The sequence below is a fragment of the Oncorhynchus masou genome, chromosome 15 (assembly GCF_036934945.1).
Source record: "Oncorhynchus masou masou isolate Uvic2021 chromosome 15, UVic_Omas_1.1, whole genome shotgun sequence".
In the NCBI taxonomy this organism is placed as follows: Eukaryota; Metazoa; Chordata; class Actinopteri; order Salmoniformes; family Salmonidae; genus Oncorhynchus; species Oncorhynchus masou.
The window spans coordinates 37,666,992-37,688,444 of NC_088226.1; the positions used below are offsets into that span (position 1 = coordinate 37,666,992).

The window sequence follows — 21,453 nt, forward strand, 5'->3', positions numbered from 1 at the left end:
TGTCTTGTGTGACCCTGAAGAGGTGCACTGTGCCCAATCCAGCTACACTGTTGCCGACCCCTGATGACGGAGAACCTCACGACTGCACAGCCCTTGTTGAAGATGGTATCCAAACCAAGGTCAGACTTAACTGATGTACCAATACAGAATGCTGATTTGGAAGAATTTGTGGATGGTTCAGCTCAGTGGTCTGACAAGGGAGAGCCACTTGTGGCTTATGCTGTAACAGCATCTACCACACTTGAAAGTGCTAAATTGCCCTCACACCTCAGCTCAAGCTGCTGAGTTGTTTGCTCTTATGAGAGATTGCATTTTTGGCTAAAGGGCAAACTGTTACCATTTACACTGACAGTAGATATGCATTTGGCGTGGTACATGCTTTTGGAACAATCTCACATTCGAAATTGGTTGACAACCTTTAAAAATGTGCAATTTTTTTCTCCCACTTTATTTGGAATGGCAAACCAGATCAAGTTAAATGAGCATATTTATATAATAATATTATAAATAATAATTATCATTAAAACTTAAATATTAAGGCATTAAGCTTCTCTCTTAAAGCCTAATTTGTACTGAAATTGTATATACGGTTTAAAATCGGAAGTTTACATATACTTAGGTTGGAGTCATTCAAACTCGTTTTTCAACCACTCCACAAATTTCTTGTTAACAAACTATAGTTTTGGCAAGTCGGTTAGGACATCTACTTTGTGAATGACACAAGTAATTTTCCCCAACAATTGTTTACAGACAGATTATTTCACTTCTAATTCATAGGACTTGTTTTACTGTGGATATAGATACTTCTGTACCGGTTTCCTCCAGCATCTTCACAAGGTCCTTGCTGTTGTTCTGGGATTGATTTGCACCTTTCGCAAAACAAAATACGTTCATCTCTAGGAGACAGAACACATGACCTTCCTGAGCGGTATGACGGCTGCTTGGTCCCATAGAGTTTATACTTGCATACTAGTATTTGTACAGATGAACGTGGTACCTTCAGGCGTTTAGAAATTGCTCCCAAGGATCAACCAGATTTGGAGGTCTGCAAATTTGTTTCTGAGGTCTTGGCTGATTTCTTTTGATTTTCCCATGATGTCAAGCAAAGAGACACTGAGTTTGAAGGTAGGCCTTGAAATACATCCACAGGTACACCTTCAATTGACTCAAATTATGTCAAATTGCCTATCATATGCTTCTAAAGCCATGACCTAATTTTCTGGAATTTTCCAAACCTTTTAAAGGCACAGTCAACTTAGTGTATGCAAACTTCTGACCCACTGGAATTGGGATACAGCGAAATAATCTGTCTGTAAACAATTGTTGAAAAAATGACTTGTGTCATGCACAAAGTAGATGTCCTAACCGACTTTCCAAAACTATAGTTTGTTAGCAAAAATTTTGTTGAGTGGTTGAAAACCTAGTTAATGACTCCAACCTAAGTGTATGTAAACTTCCGACTTCAACTGTATGTATGTGTGTGTGTGTGTGTATATATATACACACACACACACATACAGTTGAAGTCGGAAGTTTACATACACTTAGGTTGGAGTCATTAACTAGGTTTTCAACCACTCAACAATATATATATATATATATATATATATATATATATATATATATATATATATATATATATATATATATATATATATATATATATATATATATATATATATATAAAAAATGAAATGTCACATATACTTAACGATTCAGACCCTTTAGTCAGTGCTTTTTTGAAGCACCTTTGGCAGTGAATACAGCCTAGAGTATTCTTGGGTATCATGCTAGGCACACCTGTATTTGGGGAGTTTCTTCCATTCTTCTCTGCTGATCCTCTCAAGCTCTGTCAGGTTGGATGGGGAGCGTCACAGCACAGCTATTTTCAGGTCTCTCCAGAGATGTTCGATCGGTTTTAAGGCCGGGCTCTGGCTAGGCCACTCAAGGACATTCAGAGACTTGTCTCGAAGCCACTCCTACATTGTCTTCGCTGTGTGCTTGGGGTCGTTGTACTGTTGGAAGGTGAACCTAAGCCCCAGCCAGAGGTCCTGAGCGCTGTGTAGCAGGTTTTCATCAAGGATCTCTGTACTTTGCTCAGTTCCCCTTTCCCTCGATCCTGACTAGTCTCCCAGTCCCTGCCACTGAAAAACATCCCATCAGCATGTTGCCACCACAATGCTTCACCGAAAGGGATGGTGCCAGGTTTCCACCAGACGCATTCAAGCCAAAGAGTCAATCTTGGTTTCATCAAATATGAGAATCTTGTTTTTCTTGGTCAGAGTCCTGTGGTGCCTTTGGGCAAATTCCAAGCGGGCTGTCATGTGCCTTTTACTGAGGAGTGTCTTCCGTCTGGCCACTTAACCATAACGGCCTGATTGGTGGACTGCTGCAGAGATGGTTGTCCTTCTGGAAGGTTCTCCCATCTCAAAAGAGGAACTCTGGAGCTCTGTAAGTTTGACCGCTGGGTTCTTGGTCACCTACCTGACCAAGGCCCTTCTACCCAGATTGCTCAGTTTGGCCGGGCGGCCAGCTCTAGGAAGGGGCTTTGGTGGTTCTAAACTTCTTTGATTTAAGAATGATGGTGGCCACTGTGTTCTTTTGGGACCTTCAATGCTGCAGACATTTTTTGGTACCCTTCCCCAGATCTGTGCCTTCGACACAATCCAGTCTCGGAGCAATACGGACAATTCCGTAGACCTCATAGCCTGGTTTAATCTCTGATATGCACTGTCAACTGTGGGACCTTATATAGACAGGCGTGTGCCTTTCCAAATCATGTCCAATCAATTGAATGTACCACAGGTAGACTCCAATCAAGTTGTAGAAACATCAAGGATGATCAATGGAAACAGGATGCACCTGAGCTCAATTTCAAGTCTCATAGCAAAGGGTCTGAATACTTATGTAAATAAGTTTAATTTATAAATTTGCAAATATTTCTAAAAACCTGTTTTCACTTGGTCATTATCGGCTATTGTCTGTTGATTTAATAAAAACATTGTCATCAATCACTTTTAGAATAAGGCTGTAACGTAACAAAATGTGGGAAAAGTCAAGGGGTCTGAATATTTTCTGAATGCACTATATATAATGTATCATTATACTCTTGGGTACATTATTTTTAGGGCAATATCAGTAGACATTTTACAAATATGAAGGTTCAGGACCCTCATTGCAAAAGGAAATAGAAAAATGGTATTCTACAGGGAAAGATGGGTTAATCTGTGGAGTGTTGGAGTTAAGCTCAGAATTAATGGTGAAAATCCAGCACTTGAAGAAAGAGGAAGTTAGAAATATATGTATAATTATTTAACTACAGGTACCGTAGATGACAGCGAAATATCAGTGGAAGTATTGTTGTCCGTTAGTTTACTCCAATTAGGGTAGGGATGGTAGGGGAGGAAAAAGTATAGAAAAAAAAAACAAATAAATGAAAACAATTAAATTGATAGAACCTACAATCTAGGTGTAATAGTAAAGCTGATCCCCCCCCTTCCCACTAAATAATAACCACAATCAAGAACACTAAGAGTTGAATGGTGAACACCGCAATAGTTACATTTTGAACACTTCCAAAAGTCTTTTGAGTCCCACTGAACTGGTGTTATAATATGTTCTCTGAAATTGTACATTTAACACATTCCCAGTTAAATGTACACCATTGATTTTGCTGTGTGATGCATCCCTCCAATAGAGTTCCAGTCACATGTAGAATCTCTGCCAACGCGCATTGAAGCTGTTCTGGCAGCTTGTGGTTACCCAACGCCCTATTAAGACACTTTATGATGGTGTTTCCTTTATTTTTGACAGATATCTGTATCTCTACACATACACATCACTCAAAAAACTCACTCACACAACTGCACTCACACAGTCTAATTACTGGTGCTCACACTTACAAAACACACTCACAGTGTATCTCGGGAGCCTCTGCTGTCTCGTCGAAGTCGTCCTCTCGGTCCATCTCAGAGTATTTGTCCAAAGAGCGTTTGTGCACGAAGGAGAGCACCTCCTGTAGAATATCCATCTTCCTTAAGATCTTACACAGACCATGTACTCTCATAGCTTCCTCATGTCTGATTAACGCACGACGCAGGTGGGCCTTACCTAGAGCACTCACGCAAAGACAGACACACAGGAAAAGCTTTAGTAGGATCTCACAAAGGCCATGCTTGTGCATCAAATATAGATACAGTTGAAGTCAGAAGTTCACATAAACTAGTTTTAATGACTCCAAACTAAGTGTTTCAACCACTCATTTGTCAACTACTCCAAAAATTTATTGGCAACAAACTATAGTTTTTGCAAGTCGATTAGGACACCTACTTTTGGCATGACAATTCAATTTTCCAACAGTTATTAAAATACACTATTTCACTGTATCACAATTCCAGTGGGTCAGAAGTTTACTTACACGAAGTTGACTGTGCCATTAACCAGCTTGGAAAATGATGTCATGGCTTTAGAAGCTTCTGATAGGCTAATTGACATCATTTGAGTCAATTGGAGGTGTCCCTGTGGATGTATTTCAAGGCCTACCTTCAAACCCAGTGCCTCTTTGCTTGACATCATGGGAAAATCAAAAGAAAATTAGCCAAGACGTCAGAAACTAAATTTGTAGACCTCCACAAGTGTGGATCATCATTGGGATCAATTTCCAAACGCCTGAAGGTAGGTACCACGTTGATCTGTATAAACAATAGTACACAAGTATAAACACCATGGGAACACACAGCCATCATACCGCTCAGGAAGGAGACGCGTTCTGTCTCCTAGAGATTAACGTATTTTGGTGCGAAAAGAGCAAATCAATACCAGAACAGCAGCAAAGGACCTTGTGAAGATGCTGGAGGAAACAGATACAAAAGTATCTATATCCACAGTAAAACGAGTCCTATATCGACATAACCTGAAAGGCTGCTCAGCAAGGAAGAAGCCACTGCTTCAAAACCGCCATAAAAAAGCCAGACTACGATTTGCAACTGCACATGGGGACAAAGATTGTACTTTTTGGAGAAATGTCTTCTGGTCTGATGAAACAAAAATAGAACTGTTTGGCCATATTGATCATTGTTATGTTTGGAGGAAAAGAGGGAGGCTTGCAAGCCGAAGAACACCATCCCAACCGTGAAGCACGGGGGTGGCAGCATCATGTTGTGGGGGTGCTTTGCTGCAGGAGGGACTGGTTCACTTCACAAAATAGATGGCATCACGAGGCAAGAAAAGTATGTGGATATATTGAAGCAACACCTCAAGACATCAGTCAGGACGTTAAAGCTTGGTCGCAAATGGGTCTTCCAAATGGACAATGACCAAGCATACTTCCAAAGTTGTGGCAAACTGGCTTAAGGACAACAAAGTCAAGGTATTGGAGTGGTCATCACAAAGCCCTGACCTCAATACCATAGAAAATTTGTGGGCAGAACTGAAAAAGCATGTGCGAGCAAGAAGGCATAAAAACCTGACTCAGTTGCACCAGCTCTGTCAGGAGGAATGGGCCAAAATTCACCCAACTTATTGTGGGAAGCTTGTGGAAGGCTACCTGAAACGTTTGAACCAAGTTAAACAAATTAAAAGGCAATGCTAGAAAATACTAATTGACCGTATGTAATCTTCTGACCCACTGGGAATGTGATGAAAGAAATAAAAGCTGAAATAAATCACTACTATTATTCTAACATTTCACATTCTTAAAATAAAGTGGTGATCCTAATTGACCTAAAACAGGGGATTTTTACTAGGATTAAATGTCAGGAATTGTAAAAAACTGAGTTGTAATGTATTTGGCTAAGGTGTATGTAAACTTTTGACTTCAACTGTATGCGATTGTGTGTGTGGTGAGTGCGAGCGTTCTCACCCAGTTTGCGTCTCTCCTCGGGGTCTCTGAGCACCTGGCTGAGTGGTGGTCCAGCAGGATTACTGACATGGAGCTGGAGGAGAGCCTTCTCTCCCTCTTCATCAATGGACTCTACGGGACACAACACACACTGGCAGATAGACACACATTTACTGGAATACACACACTCATACTAAAACACACACAAACAGGACAATTTCCGAACCACCACAATCGTCATCCCTGTAATCATCAATATCAGACTCAACATAAACCCACCTCACACCGCACGGTGGAACTTACGTGTGCGGTCACAGAGAGCGACAGCAGCATAGAAGTGTGAGAGAGCTCTGAAGTGTTCTGCTTTCACCTGAACCATGGAGGCCCAGGAGAATGGGACATAGTCCTTCACTAAGGGCTGAGACATGGTCTGGAGCACCAAACTATACACATCTGATACCTATAGCAAGAGAGAGAGAGAGTAAAAGACAGATGAAGAGAGACAGGAGAATGGAACATAGGCTTTCACTAGGGGCTGAGACATGGTCTGGAGCACCAAGTTACAAATAGCCACCTGTCCCTTTTAATAGCCGGTCAACGGCACACACTTCAGCAAATAAACAATGTTTCAAATAAACTCTAGGTCTAAATTAATCATTTACGAGGTCACCATGAATTGTTTACAAGGTTTAATGTTTGATTTGTTACATTAAATAATTCAGTAATGACTCCATAAAATAAATGGCGATCATCCGTTTTTAAATCGCCAGTAAGAAACAGCTGAGAACTGCTAGCTGGCAAGCACAAAAACAGTAAACAACTTCAGGGGTACATACCCCTTGAAAATCAGCAGTGTGCCATCTAATGGCAAAAGTAAGAACTGACAAATGCACAGTTAAAGAGGAGAATATTATTATTCTGTCAAGGAAAAGATATATATATATATGAGAGAGAGAGCGAGAGAGAGAAATGTGACAGTGTGCAAATGATAGCAGTGCAGAAAAGGGAGAAATGTATTAAAATGCTGGAAGTGATGAATGCTGAAATTAAACAATTAACTATGCAAATCAGCAAAAGTGTGCATTACATAGACGCCTAACTCAAATAAGAAGCCTGTCTGTAATAAGTGACTGTTGAGTTCAGTGATTTAAGCTAATAAATGCCCGGGCTATTAATTTAAGTTTTACAGTATATAGGTCTTATACCTACAGAGAGAGAGCGAAAGACGACACAGGACAGGTTATGCCAACTCTGCTCCCGGGGAAAGGTAGAGAAAGAGCTGGATTTCCTATTACATTGTGAAAAATACTTAGACCTAAGATTGTTTTATTTTATAGTTTCAAATTCGTTGCAATGATAATCTTTTTTCCAAAAACTATTAAAAAAAATATCTATTGAATGAAAAACCAAATGTGTAGTTTGGGCAGACAAGGACAGTATGTGGCCTCCTGCCACAACCAGAGGGCCGGCCAGTGAAAAGTACAATGCAACAATAGTATTTGCAATTTTGTTTTGGCTTTCATACACAATACATACAAAAAAAGCATGTGGACACCCCTTCAAATCAGTGAATTCTGTTATTTCAGCCACACCCATTGCTGACAGGTGTATAAAAATCGAGCACATTCATGCAATCGCCATAGACAAACATTGGCAGTCGAATGGCCTTACTGAAGAGCTCAGTGACTTTCAAAGTGGCACTGGCATAGGACGTCCCCTTTCCAACAAGTCAGTTCGTCAAATGTCTGCCCTGATCGAGCTTCCCAGGTCAACTGTAGGTGCTGTTATTGTGAAATGGAAACGTCTAGGAGCAACAACGGCTCAACCGCGATGTGGTAGGCCACACAAGCTCACATAACGGGACCGCAGAGTGCTGAAGAGCATAAAAATAGTCACTACCAACACTCACTACCAAGTTCCAAAATGCCTCTGGAAGCAAAGTCAGCACAAGAACTGTTTGTTGGGAACTTTGTGAAATTGGTTTCCATGGCCGAGCAGCACACAAGCCTACATCACCATACGCAATGCCAAGAGTCAACTGGAGCTGTGTAAAGCTTGAGTAGGAATTATTGTCTGGGGCTGTTTTTCATGGTTCGGCTAGGTCCCTTAGATCCAGTGAAGGGAAATCTTAATGCTACAGCATACAATGATATTCTAGATGATTCTGTGCTTCCAAGTTTGTGGCAACAGTTTGGGGAAGGCCCTTTCTTGTTTCAGCATGACAAAGCCACCGTGCACAAAGCGAGGTCCATACAGAAATGGTTTATCAAGATTGGTGTGGAAGAACTTGACTGACCTGCACAGTGCCCTGACCTCAACGCCATCAAACTCTTTGGGATAAATTGGAATGCCGACTGCGAGCCAGGTCTCATCGACCAACATCAGTGCCCGACCTCACTAATACTCGTGGCTGAATGGAAGCAAGTCCCCGCAACAATGTTCCAACATCTAGTGGAAAGCCTTCCCAGAAGAGTGGACGCTGTAATAGCAGCAAAGGGGGGGACCAACTCCATATTAATGCCCATGATTTAGGAATGAGAGTCGACGAGTAGGTGTCCACATACTTTCGGTCACGTAGTATACCATGCCATATGGCTTTTCAGTCATGTAAAACTAGCCTACCACAATTACTTTTATTTAATGTTGTTCTCATTACTATTGTTGTAGTTAATATAATTACCACTACTACGAGTACTAGGCCTACTATTACTGTTAGTCCGACCATTGTTGTTATACAGCATGTCCTTTGACAATGCAAGTAATTTAACTTGCCATGTGAATTAAGTCAGAGTGAGTGAGTGAGAGAGCGAAACATAGTCCTTAACCAGGGTTTGGGACATGGTCTGGAGCACCAATCTATACACATCTGTTACCTACACACGCGCATGTAGGCACACACAGACAGAGAGAGGGGGACAGAGAAAGAGAGTGAGGTGAACAGAAGAGAACTCTTTAACAAGGGCACTGGATCAAGGTCATGAGTACCAGTGAAAAGAACATGTTGGCTATCTACACACACACACACACACACACACAGGTCCCCTCACTCGTGCAGCCTCTTGAGCCACTTGTAGCTGGGAGGTGAAGTGTGTGTCCTGCGTGGTGATTGTGACCCTTTCGAACACACACTCCTGCACTTGGGCGATCATCAGCCGGACCAGCATGCATAGCGACGGGCCGCTCATATCCAGACTGGGAGCGTTGGAAAAGTTCTCCTTCAGGAAGTTAAATGCACCTAGACACACCCAGATTTTATACACTTTTATAGTTTACAGTTTTATACAAAAAACAACTAGAAACGCAGAAAAAAAAATCATACAAAGAAGATGACAGTTGCATATGAAATGTATGATCTGCAGTTGTGTGTGAACTCCAACTGTGGTGTGTTAATGTGTTGAATCTCAGGCAATGGTATTTCCTCACCAGGGCCCCTTGTGGTTGTGTTTCTGTAATAGTAGTTTGTATGTGTGTGTGTGTGTGTGTGCGTGCCTGCCATATATATATATATGTGTGTGTGTGTGTGTGTTTAGGCCTACCTGCAGCTCTCTGGAAAGCGTCTATAGCCCTGTCTATGCCAGCTGCAGCAGAGCGGTCCTGTCTGGCTCCTATCTGTGTGTAGAGAGCTCCCACATTGAACAACACACTTCCCTTCTCAAATGCCAACGCACGCTGGCATGACGGCACACCTGTCAGAGAGTCATACCTAGAGACAGTTGGGGGGGCATGAGAGAGAGAGAGGTGTTTAGAGTAATTCTAAACTTAAAAAACAAGAGCGAAGATTGGTGAGACAGTCATTCCTAACCTCCAAGGTTATTGTGTAAGAAAATAAAAGGTTGAGTGGGTGTGCCTTCAGAAAGTATTCACAACTCTTGACTTTTTCCACATTTTGTTGTGCTACAGCCTGAATTTAAAATAGATTACATTTAGATTTTGTGTCACTGGCCTTAACACAATACCCGATAATGTCAAAGTAGAATTATGCTTTTAGAATTGTTATTTTATTATTTACAAATGAAAGGCTGAAATGTCTTGAGTCAATAAGTATTCAACGCCTTTGTTATGGCAAGCCTAAATAAGTTCAGGAGTAAAAATGTGCTTAACAATAACACAAGTTCTTGTGTCTCGCAAAGAAGGGCACCTATTGGTAGAGAAAAAAGAGAAAAAAAAGCAGAGATTGAATATCCCTTTTAGCATGATGAAGTTATTCATTACAATTTGGATGGTTTATCATTTTGACCTCAGTTGCTAGAGAGGATTTGTCCTGGGATATAAACATTGAGTTGTTATTTTACCTGAAATGCACAAGCTCCTCTACTCCGCCAATTAATCCACACATTAAACAGCCAACCGAATCATTTCTAGTCATCTCTCCTCCTTCTATGCTTTTTCATCTTTGAACTTAGATGGTAATATGGCATCTAAACCTTCATAGTATTACCACGACTACAGGTAAAACAGTTTGTCTTTCAATCAACCACGTGGGTATAAGCAATGAGGAGATGGCACGTGGGTACCTGCTTCTATAAACCAATGAGGAGATGGGATAGGCAGGACTTTAAGCACGATTTGCGTCAGAAATAGAAAGGAGTTCTATTTTAGCCCTTGCCATCGCAGATGCTCGTTGAAAGGGGAGCAGTTTTTGTGCAATAATTGAATAACATGGATTTCTAGATTTATTTTGCGACGCTCGTGCACGCGACGTGTCCAGTCTGGTCAGCATGTTCGAGTTGAATGACTATGATAAGATAAAACTGAGAATGGATCAACATTGTAGTTACTCCACAATACTAACCTAAACTACAGAGTGAAAAGAGTACAGAATAAAAATGTGTTTGCAATAAGGTACTAAAGTAAAACAACAAAAAATGTGGCAAAGAAAATAACTTTATGTCCTGAATAAAAAGTGTTATGTTTGGGGAAAATCCAACGCAACATATGACAAAGTACAACTTCATATTTTCAAGCATGGTGGTGGCTGAATCATGTTATGGGTATGATTGTCATTGGCAAGGACTAGGGAGTATTATAGGATAAAAAGTAAATGGAATAGAGCTAAGCACATGCATAATTGTAGAGGAAAACCTGGTTCAGTCTGCTTCCCAACAGACACTGGGAGACAAATTAATCTTTCAGCACGACAATAACCTAAAACACAAGGCCAAAATATACACTGTAGTTGCTTACCAAGACAATATTGAATGTTCCCGAGTGGCCAAGGGACAGTTTTTAATTAAAATTGTCTTGAAAATCTATGGCAAGACTTGAAAATGGCTGTCTAGCAATGATCAACAACCAACTTGTACAATCCAGGTGTGCAAAGCTCTTAGAGACACCCAGAAAGATGTGACTGTAACATGTATTGACTCAGGGGTGTGAATACTTATCTGAAATTAGATATGTCTGTATTTTATTTTCAATAAATTAGCAAACTTTACTAAAAACATGTACTCACATTGTCATTATGGGGTAGTATGAGAAAATAATATATTTTATCAATAACATCAAAATGTGGAATAAGTTAAGGGTATGAATAAAGGAGAGGGGTAACCCAGAAAGGTTTGTGTGTGTGTGTGTCCTTTCTGAAGGCACTGTAAGTGAAGAGTGTGTGACTAAGAGTCTGACCAGTGGAAGTGGACTCCTAGTGTTCTGTGTGGGGGGAAGAACCTCTGGTCCAGATAGTATAGCTGGTTATAATACTCTACCAGGAGCTCCAAACCTGCCTCGTTACGACTGGGGGTACGCATGGCCTGATGATCACAGGGGCATATATTAGCACACACACTCATATTTTAGAACACACACACTCAATGAAACATATGATGATATGACTGTATAACAATACATTTACAAGCTATGTCAACAACATTAATATGTGAACACATTTACCAACTAAAACAATTGTTTATTCACAAAACAGTGTATAATATCGTTTCCACACCCACAGTGTATAAGTGATATGATACTCAGAATTATCAAACATTTAGCCGGCCAGTTTTATTGTTAGTGATATAGCTAAAGCCACTAGGTGGCAGTGCTTTCCAAGAGCGGTTCACTTCTGTTCTAACCTGTCTGAGCTCCATAAACTCTTTGATTTCTTTCTCAAACAGAGAGCTGTCCTCCCTGTAGTGCTCACAGATATATTCCTGAGAGAGAAGGGCAGAGGACAGTCACTTCAACAGAGCGATCAGTCACTTCAAAACACACACAGAGACCGAGAGAGCGAGCGCGCTAGAGTGAGAGACATTTTTCTCCTCACCTTGAGAGGAACAGTGAGGTCCACTTCCTTGGTCTCCTTCAGACCCAGTGGAATCATGGGAACATTGATGGCTTCACTGAAGGAGAGAGAAGAGAGATCAATATGTGTGTGAAAAGACACATCACATACCTCCGCAGACAAACCCAAATCTGCCTCCCCCCACACCATCCCTATTATGACAGTAACCCCTCACCCCTCCTAACTGTTCCACCTCCCTCCCTGGTAATTCGTCGTTATTATCACTTTGGTACTATTTTCACAAGTATGTGGTGAATAAAAATAAATAAAAAACTCATTACAATACTCAGAACTGGTAATACTTGTAACTGGAACGGTGCGGGGGGGGCTGCTGAAGTCAGGACACTGTGCTGGCCAGTCAAGTTCTTCCACAGATCTCAACAATCCATTTCTGTAAGGACCTCACTTTGTGCACGGGGGCATTGTCGTGCTGAAACAGGAAAGGGCCTTCTCCAAACTGTTGCCAAAGTTGGAAGCACAGAATCGTCTAGAGTGTCATTGTATGCTGTAGCATTAATATTTCCCTTCACTGGAACTTAGGGGCCTATCCCGAACCATGAGAAACAGCCCCAGACTATTACTCCTCCTCCTGCAAACTTTACAGTTGCCACTATGCATTGGGGCAGTTAGCATTCTCCTAGTATCTACAAAACTCAGATTTGTCGGGCGGATTGCCAGATAGTGAAGCGTGATTCATCACTCCAGAGAACGTGTTTCTACTGCTCCAGAGTCCATTGGCAGAGAGTTTTTACACCACCCCAGCAGAAGCTTGGCCTTACGCATGCTGATCTTAGGCTCGTGTGTGGCTCATCTGTAAGCTTCCGACGAACAGTTCTTGTACTGAGGTTGTTTGAAACTTGGTAATGAGTGTTGCAACCGAGGGCAGATGATTTTTACGTGCTTCAGCACACAGCGGCCCCATTATGTGAGCTTGTGTGGCCTACCACTTTACAGCGGAGCCGTTGTTGCTCCTAGACATTTCCACTTCAGAATAACAGCACTTACAGTTGCAGACATTTGACAAACTGACTTTTTGGAAAGGTGGCATCTTATGACGGTCTCACTTTGAAAGTCACTGAGCTCTTCAGTAAGGCCATTCTACAGCTAATGTTTGTCTATGGAGATTGCATGGCTGTGTGCTCGATTTTATACACTTGTCAGCAACGGGTGTGGCTGAAATAGCCGAATCCACAAATTTGAGGGGGTATCCACATACTTTTGTATATTGTACTTTGAAGAACTTGTCAAATTATTTCGTCAGACAGCTCTGCAGCATACTTAGGTAGGCTAGCCTAGCTAAAAAGCATGACTAAAGACTGTACAGTATGGTGAGCACAGATAACATTGTCTGGTTGGCTAGCTGCAACTTCCTCAGCAGAGATGCGATGACTAAAAATAAAAAAGTAAACTCTACACAATTGAAATAGTCTTTTTTCATAGTAATTTCCCATTTTTCTGTTGAGGTTTACAAAATGTGGACCTGACAGAGAGAAATGAATAATTTTCACTGTTTTAGCAATCGAATGTTGGCTTTGGAATTCCTATTAAAAAGCTCTAAAATAATTTGAATGTCAATTTTTCATAATGCATTTCAAATGTTTTTTACATTTTTTAATTGAAACCGAGAACCATGATTGTTTTTTTTACTAATGGAACCGAACCGGCCTCAAAAAGTACTAGTCGCTCAGCACTACTGTAACGCAGCCACTCTTACATTCATAGCTTTTAATTGTGCATACATTTTGTTTGTAGACATCTTTCATCACAAAACCATTGATCAAACATATACGTTTACTGTGAAATATATTGAGTACATTGGTTTATATCACCAAAACACAACAAATTACATCTTCTCAATTTAGTTATTCTAAGAACCAGTTAATCCAATAGCAAAACATTTAAGATACATATTTAAAAATTGCCCTGTGAATGCATTATGCCACAGTACATTATGCTGTTATCACATTAGGCAATAACAGTGCTGTGTTCGAGACCACCTAAAGTGAGACCAATTCAAGACCAAGAGCGTGACGAGAGAGTCCAAGACCAGAAAAATGCAAGTCCAATGATACCATGATTGTAATTGTCAATTCGCCACCATAATTTCCGTGTTCTTATTTCAGAAGATAATATGGATTCTTTAGACATACATACGGTGGGCAAATAGAGCCACTCTACAAATTATTACCCACCAAAACAGTGGGGAACAATGCGGGCCTTCTATGCCTTCAGAGAAGGGCTAAGGAATTATAAAATCATTATAATAATTCTAAATCTATTCTTATTTTCAATGATAGCGACTTAAAAAAAATATTTAAAAAATCGCTTCAGTTTTTGTTGGAAAGGAAAGAGTTAATGGCTGCAGAGAAAATAAAAATAAAAATTCTCTTTGGTGGTCTCTGGGGAGATAAATCTAGCTAGCCAAGTCAGCCATTGGCTCAACCATCAGAAGCTAGATGGAAGGCCTCTGCCATTCAACTATATTAGGGCAAAAAAATTGGAGTGACAGTGGAATCAACAAATCACATTTTGACTTGTAATAAGTGGGACCAATTTTACAAAACTTCTGCCTTCTAGAAGGCCAACAGGTCACTGTGCAACAACTTTTGTTTTAGACTGATTTGCAGCAGGGGTAATCGAAGAGGATGTTGATGCTAAATGTATTAGTTTCTCCCTTTTAAAGAATAACTTTCAACAAGACGTTTCAAATGATCTGGTGAGTGGAACTGTGTTTGTTATTGCAGCTTGCTTGCTGTTAGATATCTCTTTCAAAATACCTGAAACAGTGTTGTATTTAAACTTTAGATCACCGGTTACTGTGTGTGCTAAATGTGAAATGTTCTATGCAATGGGAAGTAATAAATTGTACATTTCGATTTGGAAATGCTTAGCCTAATGGCTGTGATTTTGTATTCATATGATTGGGACTTGTTGACTTATGCCCACTGAATGGATTGCTTATCCTTTAACATCATGCTGTGTGTGACTGCGGTCTTTCAAATCGGCCCTATCCAGTCGTGTCTGGAGAAGTGAGTATACTCAAATTTTGCCAAGAATTCCCAAATGGCCGCCTGAAGGAAAGGCATTTATGAGTTTTCCTAGAGATTTTCACCTTCAAATTAACATCTATTTATAAAAATAAAAGTGATGTTCTAAACACAACTATGCTTAAACCACAGCTCATTTTTAAGGTTTTGGAAAAATATAAATTTTTGGGGGGGTGTTATTGTCCTTTAACTTCATGCGACGAGCAATCCCGTATCCGGGATCCTATTTATAGCCTCAAGCTCATTAGCATAACGCAACGTTAACTATTCATGAAAATCGCAAATGAAATAAATATATTTGCTCTCAAGCTTAGACTTTTGTTAACAACACTGTCATCTCAGATTTTCAAAATATGCTTTTCAACCATAGCTAAACAAGCATTTGTGCAAGAGTATTGATAGCTAGCATAACTATAAGCCTAGAATTCAGCCAGCAACATTTTCACAAAAACAAGAAAAGCATTAAAATAAAATCATTTACCTTTGAAGAACTTCAGATGTTTTCAATGAGGAGACTCTCAGTTAGATAGCAAATGTTCAGTTTTTCAAAAAATATTATTTGTGTAAGGACAAATTGCTCCGTTTTGTTCACGTTTGGCTACAAAAAAAACCTGTATCCAGTTATAGCCTCAAGCTCATTAGCATAACGTAACGTTAACTATTCATAAAAATCGCAAATGAAATAAATATATTTGCTCTCAAGCTTAGACTTTTGTTAACAACACTCATCTCAGATTTTCAAAATATGCTTTTCAACCATAGCAAAACAAGCATTTGTGTAAGAGTATTGATAGCTAGCGTAGCATTTAGCGTAGCATTTAGCGTAGCATTTAGCGGGCAACATTTTCACAAAAACCAGAAAAGCATTCAATTAAAATCATTTACCTTTGAAGAACTTCAGTTGTTTTCAATGAGGAGACTCAGTTAGATAGCAAATGTTCAGTTTTTCCTGAAAGATTATTTGTGTAGGAGAAATCGCTCCGTTTTGTACATCACGTTTGGCTACCAAAACAAAACAAAAATTCAGTCACCAAAACGCCAAACTTTTTCCCAAATTAACTCCATAATATCGACTGAAACATGGCAAACGCTGTTTAGAATCAATCCTCAAGGTGGTTTTCACATATCTCTTCATTGATATATCGTTCGTGGAAGTCTGCTTTCTCCTCTCAATCACATGGAAAAATACTTGCAGCTGAAGTTTACGCACCAATTTCGACGCAGGACACCGGGCGGACACCTGGTAAATGTGGTCTCTTATGGTCAATCTTCCAATGATGTGCCTACAAATACGTCACAATGCTGCAGACACCTTGGGGAAATGGCAGAAATTGTAGGCTCTCTCCTTGCGCATTCACAGCCATATAAGGAGACATTGGAAAACAGCGCTTCAAATTTTTTTGCTCATTTCCTGTTTGAAGTTTCATCTTGGTTTAGCCTGTAGCATCAGTTCTGTGGCACTCACAGATAATATCTTTGCAGTTTTGGAAACGTCATAGTGTTTTCTTTCCAAAGCTGTCAATTATATGCATAGTCGAGCATCTTTTCGTGAAAATCTCGTTTAAAACGGGAACGTTTTTTTATCCAAAAATGAAATACTGCCCCTTGAGTTCCAAGAGGTTAAGGAGAAGTGTATCTATGTTTCCATGTCTAACTATTGTATTTATCATCGACATTTATAATGAGTACTTCTGTAAAATGATGTGGCTCTCTGCAATGTTTTTGGAACTAGTGAACATTATGCGCCAATGTATACTGAGATTTATTTGATATAAATATGCACTTTATCAAACACATATATATTGTGTAACATGAAGTTCTATGACTATCACCTGATGAAAATCAAATTAATTTGATCTATATTTGCTTTTTGTGACTTTTCTATTTGGCTGGAAAAATGGCTGAACTTTTCTGTGACTTGGCGGTGACCTAACAATCGTTTGTGGTGCTTTCGCTGTAAAGCCTATTTTAAATTGGACACTTTGGTGGGATTAACAACAAGATTACCTTTAAAATGGTATATGATACATGCATGTTTGAGGAATTTTAATTATGAGATTTCTGTTGTTTGAATTTGGTGCTCTGCACTTTCACTGGCTGTTGTCATATCAATCCCGCAGCCCTAAAGTTAATTGTTTATGGTTCATTGAACTAGCATGGGAAACAGTGTTTAAACCCTTTACAATGAAGATCTGACGTTATTTGGATTTTTACCAATTATCCTTGAAAGACAGGGTCCTGAAAAAGGGACGTTTCTTTTTTTGCTGAGTTTAGTACCGGGACAAACCCCTTTGCCTCCAGAACAGCCGGAATTCTTCAGGGCATGTATTCTAAGGTGTGGCATTGAAACTTTCCTCAACTGGTATCAAGGGACCTAACTTCTGCCAGGAAAACATTCCCAACACCACCGCAACCAGCCTGTACCGTTGACACCAGGCATGATGGGGCCATGGACTAATGCTGCTAACGCCAAATCCTGACTATGGCATCAGCATGATGTAACAGGAACCAAGATTCGTCGGTCCAGGGAATGTTTTTCAACTCAATTGTCCAGTGTTGGTGATGGCGTACGCACCGGAGCCACTTCCTTCTTGTTTTTAGATGATACAAGTGGAACCCATTCTAGTAATCTCCTGCAACAGCCCATCCTTGACAAGGACCAACAACTTGTGTGTTCCCGAGATGCCGTTCTGCACACCACTGTTGTACTGTGTCGTTATTTGCCTGTTTGGGGCCCGCCTGTGAGCTTGCATGATTCTTGCCATTCTCCTTCGACCCCTCATCAACTAGCTGTTTTTGCCCACAGGACTATCGCTGACTGGATGTTTTTAGTTTGTCGCACCGTTCTCTAGACACTGTCGTGCGTGAAAATCTTAGGAGGCAGGCCGTTTGAGACACTGGAACTGGCGTGCCTAGCACCAACAATCATAAAATATATATATAGTTTAACCTTTATTTAACTAGGCAAGACATACCATGCCAAAGGCACTTGTTTTTCCCATCCTAACGTTCAATTGAACAGCAATTAATAGCAGTCGGGTTAAGAAATAGTAAAATGTCTTAAGAATAGAATAAAAAAATGTGAGCATTGTATTGTGAAAGGCAATTACTTTCTATGAACATCTATTGCAATGTGAAACATGTATTCCTTGATGAAACACTTACGTTTGATGAAAAAGTGACTGTGTTGTACTTAGTCAATTGAAAATGTGCTTAGTTTTGAAACAACTACCTTTTTGATGATCTGTTTAGAGTTTTGTACTAAGAGTTGTGAAAATTTCACCAAAGCGACTGAACAAAAACTGTAATGAGTCTAAATCAAAGGATTTGCACCACTTGTGACCCTGAGCTTCAGCTGGGCTGGATTACTAGTGCCTCATTACTAGCATACCAGGCCACTCTCATTAGGCTATAATTAAATAAAATAGGCCATTGGCGCATTGAGTGTTCACACCCTCCACCTCAGTGTGTGTGTGTGTGCATATGTTACCTCTCTGTCTGGTAGACCTCCATACTGCTGTTGAGCTCCTCTAGTTCTTCCTTCAGTAGCTGCAGGTTGGAGTTGACAAAGCTCAGCTCTAGAGCCACAGTCTCCTTCACTTTGTTGTTAGTGGTGGCTCTGCAACACACAAATACATTCATATGAGACACCCTACCTGAAATAGGATGTACTAACAAGACCACGAGTCGCTCTTCATCGTCACCTTGTGATCTTTATCCAGCTCAATCCGGTTCAAAATAGTTCTGAATGGATGTACAGTAGCTCATATATCCTGTATTTACTGAGAAAAGGGCCTACTTCTACTTCACTTTCTGGGGCCCCAAGCAGTTTGGGACATAACACAGCACACAATCCAATTACAGTACACACACTTGATTTTTTACTATTACCCCCAATACACACAGTCAAGAGGAACCCACTCAACCCAATTCTGTGATAACTTATAGCTATTCCCTTTTCCAAAAGAGTATTAGGAATCAACAAGAGCGAGTTAAACACACCTACTACAGGTGACGTGTCCCCTAATTATAAGGTTATCAATAACATTTAAACAACCCCCGTCCTTACACACACACACACACACACACACACACCTTGAAGCACGCATCTGTGACTCTCTTTCCCCCTGACCCCCACAGGCTAATCCCACATCAGACCTCCTACCCTCCTCACCCCACCCAAAAAACATGCACGTCTCTCTCTCTCTCAAGGACAAGCCAGTTTCAATCTGATTATGGTTAGCTTTAAAGGCTTGCCATGTATCCCACCCCTCTCTCTCTGTCTCTCACACACACACTTCCACGCATGATCTACCACCAGTGTATAATGTGTGTGTGTTGAGTGAGTCACATAACTGTTATTTTACTCTAGGAAAAATATAAGGGCCTGTGTGTGCTCATCACTTCAGTTAAGTCACGGTCACACCCCCCCCCAATAAAATCCCCTGTACTGCTCGGACTTCCAGTAACAAACTGAGTGATGTCATCCCCTATAGGATTAGACTAGTTACTGCCGCTCGATGTCTTCCTCACTAGAATTCCTTTCCCAAAGTAGATAACACACTGGCCTGTTACACCAGCATGACAGCACATAATATGAAGCTCTAATGAGATTAGAGCTGACCCCAATTATTCGACTGGTCTACAGGCTATTGGTCGACCAAGATGGTTTTTAGTCGAGCAGTAGCAAATAAATAAATAAAATACACCCCCCCCCCAATTCGGAAAGTGTTCAGACCCCTTGACTTGTTCCACATTTTGTAACGTTACCCTTGTTCTAAAATTGATTCTTACATTTTTACCCCTCAATCTACACACAATGCCAAAGCAAAAATGGATTTGAAATGTTTGCACATTTATTAAAAATAAAACTGAACTATCAGATTTACATAAGTATTCAGACCCTTTACTCGCAGTACATTGTTGAAGCATCTTTGGCAGCAATTACAGCCACGAGTCTTCTTGGGTATGACTTTAAAGCTTGGCACACATGTATTTGGGGAGTTCCTCCCATTCTTCTCTACAGATCCTCTCAAACTCTGTCAGGTTGAATGGGGAGCGTCGCTGCACAGCTATTTTCAGGTCTCTCCAGAGATGTTCGATCGGGTTTAAATCCGGGAAGTCTGAGGCCCAGAACACTCTTGAGTAGGTTATCAAGTATATCTCTGTACTTTGCGCCGTTCATCTTTCCCTTGATCCGGACTAGTCTCCCAGTCCCTGCCACTGAAAAACATCCCCACAGCATGATGCTGCCACCACCATTCTTCACTGTACAGATGGTGCCAGGTTTTGTCCAGACATGACGCTTGGCATTCAGACCAAAAAAGTTGAAATTAAGATTATCAGACCATGGAATCCTGTTTCTCATGGTCTGAGAGTCCTTTAGGTGCCTTGGGCAAACCTCAAGCAGCTGTCATGAGCCTTTTACTGAGGATTGGCTTCCGTCTGGCCACTCCACCATAACAGCCTGATTGATGGAGTGCTCCAGAGATGGTTGTCCTTCTGGAAGGTTCTCCCATCTCCACAGAGGAACTATGGAATGCTGTCAGAGTGAACATTGGGTTCTTGATCATCCCCCTGACCAAGGCCCTTCTCCCCCGATTGCTCAGTTCAGCCGGGTGGCCAGCTCTTGGAAGAGTCTTGGTGGTTCCAAATGTCTTCCATTTAAGAATGATGGAGGTCATTGTTCTTGGGGACATTCAATGGTGCAGAAATGTTTTGGTACCCTCCCCAGATCTGTGCCGACAATCCTGTCTCGGAGCTCTACGGACAATTCCTTCAACCTCATGGCAGGGTTTTTGCTGTCAACTATGGGACCTTACATGGACAGTTGATTTGGAAAGGCACACAAGTCCAATCAATTGAATTTACCACAGAAGATGATCAATGGAAACAGGATGCACCTGAGCTCAATTTAGTCTCATAGCAACGTGTCTGAATACTTATGTATTTTTTTTTATTTGTAATACATTTGCAAAAATGTCTACACCTGTTCTTGATTTTTAATTATGGGGTATAGTGTGTAGATTGATTATTTTATTTAATACATTTTAGATTAAGGCTGTAACTTAACAAAATGTGGAAAAAGTCAAGGGGTCTGAACTTTCCAAATGCACTGTTTAAGAGGGGTGTCTCGTGTGCCATAAAGTACCAGTCAAAAGTTGACAGACACACCCATTCAAGGATTTCTTATTTTCTACATCGTAGAATAATAGTGAAGACATCAAAACCATGAAGTAGCACATATGGAATCATGTAGTAACCAAAAAATAAATAAGTGATAGTCCCACTAA

General features: G+C 40.6%; 1 protein-coding gene across 2 annotated transcripts in view; it reads right to left on the reverse strand.

Moving 5' to 3' along the window:
• The window catches only part of LOC135556213 (rhophilin-1-like), a 59,987-nt gene that overhangs the window by 22,028 nt on the left and 16,506 nt on the right, over positions 1-21,453 (reverse strand). For both annotated transcript variants that reach the window (XM_064989221.1, XM_064989222.1), the window contains exons 4-12: positions 18,651-18,779; positions 12,096-12,171; positions 11,905-11,982; positions 11,462-11,586; positions 9,376-9,542; positions 8,887-9,074; positions 6,143-6,299; positions 5,861-5,971; positions 3,916-4,110 (exon numbers count right to left, since the gene is read on the reverse strand). In XM_064989221.1, the coding sequence (XP_064845293.1) occupies positions 3,916-4,110; positions 5,861-5,971; positions 6,143-6,299; positions 8,887-9,074; positions 9,376-9,542; positions 11,462-11,586; positions 11,905-11,982; positions 12,096-12,171; positions 18,651-18,779 (1,226 nt within the window). The remainder of the gene's footprint in view (positions 1-3,915; positions 4,111-5,860; positions 5,972-6,142; positions 6,300-8,886; positions 9,075-9,375; positions 9,543-11,461; positions 11,587-11,904; positions 11,983-12,095; positions 12,172-18,650; positions 18,780-21,453) is intronic.